The sequence below is a fragment of the Cupressus sempervirens genome, chromosome 6 (genome assembly GCF_028749045.1).
Source record: "Cupressus sempervirens isolate cs-2001-9-10 chromosome 6, ASM2874904v1, whole genome shotgun sequence".
Lineage (NCBI taxonomy): Eukaryota > Viridiplantae > Streptophyta > Pinopsida > Cupressales > Cupressaceae > Cupressus > Cupressus sempervirens.
Genome location: NC_143123.1, coordinates 543,873,932 through 543,879,113, shown reverse-complemented (window position 1 = coordinate 543,879,113; position 5,182 = coordinate 543,873,932). Strand labels below are relative to the sequence as shown.

Genomic DNA, 5,182 nt, shown 5'->3' with positions numbered 1-5,182 from the left:
ATTAACAAAGAATATAATTTTATACATAAAACATTATAAATTAAATTAATATCTTTAGATGCTACAAAATATTCTTCTCTATCATTTGAACCTGTACATAACCCTTGTAACTTGTTTTAAGACAACCCCTACTATATTTACATTTTTAACCCTTAATATATCTATATATAGCTTCTATTTTCAATTATATATTCATTGAGAAAGACAAAATGAAATTATATATTCATCTAGGAAAGACAACATTGATTTAAGATAATGTGTTCAATTTTAAAATCATGAGATTTGAACATTTAGTAAATTGGTAATTATAGTTCATACAAAGACAAACATCAAATGTAACTTTCTAACCATTAACCATCTACAAAGACAATAATGACTTAAGATAATGTATTTTATGATGTAACTTTCTAACCATTATCCATCTACAAAGACAATAATGACTTAATATAATGTATTTTATTTTAAAATCATGAGAACACTATTCATCTAGAGAGACAGCATTGACTTAGGGAGACAGCACTGACTTAAGGTAATATATTCAATTTTAAAATCATGAAATTTCATGAACACTCGCAAATTAGTAAGACAGTCATAGCTCATACACTGAATAGAGATAAGATCTACATCAAATCGTGACTTTCTAACCTTCAATCATGAGTTCCGTGTTTGAATTGGCATATGAATAGTCTAAATTATATGAGTCCGAATAGACTTCTAATTTGAACCGGCAATTTCTACGAGCAAAATGTATTGAAAGGAGTATGTAAAGGGAAGTGATCTTCAGAGAGGATGCTGTAATTGATGACTGTAGATAATCTACTCCAGAAGCTTTGCTTCATATTCTCATGGACAACCCGCAGGTATATTGGTATGTTCTTCTTAGCAGTGTTTTGTTCTTCTTCTATGCACTACAACGGACTAGAAGGAAGAATAAGAGGCCCCGTCTTCCACCAGGACCGCCTGGTTGGCCTGTGGTAGGAAACCTCTTTCAAATGGGCAAAAAGCCCCACATCTCACTATTTACTCTGTCTAGGCAATATGGCCCTTTAATCACTGTATCCCTTGGCATGAAAACAACAGTAGTATTCTCCTCTGCTGACATGGCAAAAGTGGTACTCCAAACCCACGATCAAAACTTTGCTGGGCGGACTGTCATACAAGCAATGAAGAATCTTTCTTACCATGAGGAGTCCTTGATGTGGAGCCAAACCGGAGGCCACTGGAAGAAACTCAGACGTGTTTCCACTGTAGGGTTCTTCTCTGCCAAGAAACTCCGAGCTTCTCAAACTACCAGAAGAGATTTGGTATTCCAAATGGTTCGTTCGATTTTCAAGGAAAACGGTGTGAAGGGAAAGAGTGTAGCCATTGGGGATTCAATGTACAGAATGATTCTGAATCTCATTGGTTATCTGATGTTCAGCACAGAGCTAACCAATCCCAACAATCCCGATGCTGTGGAGTTCACGGAGGCTCTTATATCATGGGCAAAGCTCTGCCAAAAACCCAATTTGGCTGACTTTTTCCCCTGGCTTGGGATTCTGGATCTTCATGGCGTTGGGCGTCAGATAGGATTTCATTTAAAGAGAACTCATAAGTTTTTAGATCTCTGCATAAGCAATCGAGTGGCGAGGAGAAGTAAGGAAAGAGATGCTGAGAAGGATTTTCTAGATGCCTTGCTAGATCTCAGAGATCAAACTCAGAATGATCTCTCTTTCATGGATATCAGAACTATATTTTTTGTAAGTTAATTATTTAGATATTGCTATCAGATTTAACTGTCTATTGATTCATGTTTCATATTTAGTTTTTGATTTAAGCTTATCAATCCATGTTTCATAAGTAGTGAGTCACACACGAATCCATTTCTCATGAGAATAAATGGAACACTTAGCACTTGTTGGATCTAGGTTGATGTTAGCAGAGGTAAAGCACGGGACTTCTCGAGAGGTCGCCCATTCCAGCACCACTCCATTTTGAATGCGCTTAACTATGGAGTTTCCTCCATGGTTAAAACCACTATGCTTTCAACCCCATTTGCTAAACCTTCACGAAGTGTTGTGCCTTATGGACCATTTGTTAGAAAGCCCCTTAAGCTCACCAATTGATGAGTAGGAGATATTTTCCATAACAAGTCAAATTGTGATATTGGTATCATTATTTAACTGTGTAGTTTTTGAGTCCAACTCATCCACACATGTGGTTGCTAGCATAGTAGGTTTAACCAAGGAAGCTCCTTAGTTAAGTGTGTTCCAGCTGGAGTAGTACTGGGATGGGTGACCTCTGGATCTGTGAACATGACCAAGATCCAATTAGTGCTAAGTGTTCCATTTATTAGTATGAGAGATGGATTGGTGTGTGAATCACTACTCATGAAACATGGATCAATTTCTTTGATTCAAAAACTACACATTTAAATCCTGATAACAATATTGCAATTTAACTTACTGTAAAAACTATCTCCTACTTATTAATATTAATTCTATTTTGTGACCTGTTCTTTGATTGATAATTGAAGTTAATCTGACCTAAAAGTAAACAATTCACTGGTTCCATAATCTGACCTAAAAGCAAACAATATACTGACTGTTAATTAAGATTTTGTATTTGTTTGTGTTATTTGTGACGTGGGCAGGAGCTTTTGATGGCTGGCAGTGACACCGCTGCTGGAACTCTAGAATGGGCAATGGCTGAACTGCTTCACAACCCACACACAATGAAAAGGGCCCAAGTAGAATTGGAAGAAGTTGTGGGTCGAGAGAGAAGAGTGGAAGAATCTGATTTAGATCGTTTGCCTTATCTTGGTGCAGTGGTGAGAGAAGTATTTCGATTGCATCCAGTTGCGCCTCTTCTGCTTCCTCACAGAGCAGAGAACTCTTGTGAAATAAAGGGATTTGTGATTCCCAAAGACGCGCAGGTGCTGGTTAATGTGTGGGCAATAGGAAGGGATCCTGCTGTGTGGAAGGAGCCCTCCAAGTTTATGCCAGAGAGATTTGTTGAGGGTGAGAAAAGTAAGATTGATTATAAAGGCCGGGATTTTGAGCTTCTACCATTTGGAGCGGGAAGAAGAATATGCATTGGGCTTCCTCTGGCTGATAAGATTGTTCATTTGATTTTGGCATCGCTGATTCATTCCTTCGACTGGAGCCTTCCTGATGGACTGAGCGCTGATGAAATTGACATGGACGACGAGTTTAGCATTGTGTTGAAGAAGCATCAAGCGTTGCAGGCGATCCCCATCGCGCGATTGCCACATAAAATCTATTAGTATGCTGATTCGTTCACCAAGAGATTCTTACTTTATCGTCATTCAATATAATCGTTGCTTTTGGATTGCAGATCCCTCACCTTTCTGAAGCGTAGCTAGATACCAACTGAATTAGACAAGCGCTATTTCATGCATATCTTGTCCATAGGGATTTCAATATCTTGTGTAATTAGATACCAACTGAACCAAATAGACCAGCGCTTGTCCATAGTCTACTATTCTAACTTGCTTGTATATGTATATATCTTTTCCATGAGACATAACCGTCACAAATGCAAAGAAAAACTTCTTGTAAAAAATCTGAAGCATCTGAACATCTAGACACCTTCAGAAGGGACTTTCGAGCTAGCCTATGGCTGGATGGAATTTTGAGCTACAACTGATGCAAATGTTAAAATCACAAATTGTCTTCAAGTGCATTATAATTTACAAGGAATTTTTCACCAGTTGGGCATAGCAGTTCAAGTGCATTATGATTTAACGTCTACTCAAAGGGATATTGCTATTTGCTAAGAGCTTCCAGTTTGTTGGGGTTTCAGTGGTTTTCACATTTACTTGTGCATATTTAAGTCCTGAGTTCTTTTATTGCATATACGTTTTTTTCTTTGCTTTGATCTGTTATTTGTCTTTTTCTTTCCTCTGGATCTCTTAGTAAACCTCAATCTTAAACAGCCTTATTCAGAAAAAAAATGCCCTATTTAGGAAAAAATGGGCCTTCATTATTCACAAGACAATATCTTTCCTGAATGGATAAATCAAAACAAGTATTTGTTTGATAAAGTCTTTTTAAAAATGTTTCTTGCAAATGGATATTACTAATATTCTTACCTGCATTTAATATTAACTGAAGTCTTGGGAATCACAGAACTTCCCCCTTTCTTATGGTCTTTAAATTTTTATATTAAACTGAATTATATTCTTTTTATTTATTTGTCCCTTTCGCTGCACTCTAATTTTCTTCATTGTGGCAGTTTCCTTTTCCCTTCAGAGAAGTAGCTGCTGAAAAGTTGAATGGTGCTATCTGAGAATGGAAAATTGAATAACATGGCAGCTTTTCTTAGAGTCCACGTGCCTTGGCTAGGCTTCCACATGTTTTATGCTCCATTGGACTTGGCAATGGGGAAATGTGGATTCATTATATTACATGCAAATTATTTGATCTTTTCCTGACTATGTTTTCTATTCGGTTATCCAGTCTCAATTTTTGGCATGGTTTATTAGTTGTTGGTTAATTGTTGACAAGTAGGAGATAGTAAGTCAAATTAGTTGTTGTCAAGGTTTTAGTATATTCATTCATTGATCAAATAACATATTTTTTACTTGTAATCTGATTGTTTTAATAAGTTTGATCTAGCATCCATTCTTGGTCTGTATTCAAGCTCATCTGTATTTGATTTATATTTCCCAATATTGAGCCTTAAGTCTGAATTCTGAAGTTTAATTTAGGTCAATTCAGAAGTTTAATTTAGGTTTGTGATTATGCAAGTAACATATCTTCTATAGAAATTGGTATTGAATTGTAACTATATCGATCAATAGGAGAAGTAAAATTCATTTTAGGGTTCATTTGGCTAGGGAATAGAAATATGGGAATAGGAATAGTTATTCTTGAATAGAAAATGGGATACATTTTCCTATTCTTGTTTGGTTCAGTCAGAATTTGAAGGGGGAATTCATGGACCCAAAAATTTATCTTTTTCTAAAATAAATAAAATTGGAATAGGAATACATATTCCAATTCCAGCTATTTAGTTGGAATAGAAAATGCTCATTTTTGGGGTAAAATTGAAATTTTGTATTCCTATTCACAATTCCGATTTGGTGCACCCAATATAGAATTCAAAATTTTAAGAATTTACATATAATTTACTTTCCTTAATTGATCTTGCATATATAATATAGTCAAGGGTTGCATTG

The 5,182-nt window shown here is 35.9% G+C and overlaps 1 protein-coding gene across 1 annotated transcript; it reads left to right on the top strand.

Annotated features, from left to right (window-relative positions):
* Nucleotides 1-706: 706 nt before the first annotated feature.
* Nucleotides 707-3,711, top strand: LOC149553395 (cytochrome P450 76C4-like). The gene is made up of 2 exons (XM_089788856.1): nt 707-1,739; nt 2,633-3,711. Exons 1-2 carry the CDS (start codon nt 846-848, stop codon nt 3,263-3,265), a joined length of 1,527 nt encoding a protein of 508 aa, XP_089644982.1. The 5' UTR covers nt 707-845; the 3' UTR covers nt 3,266-3,711.
* The last annotated feature ends 1,471 nt before the right edge of the window (nt 3,712-5,182 follow it).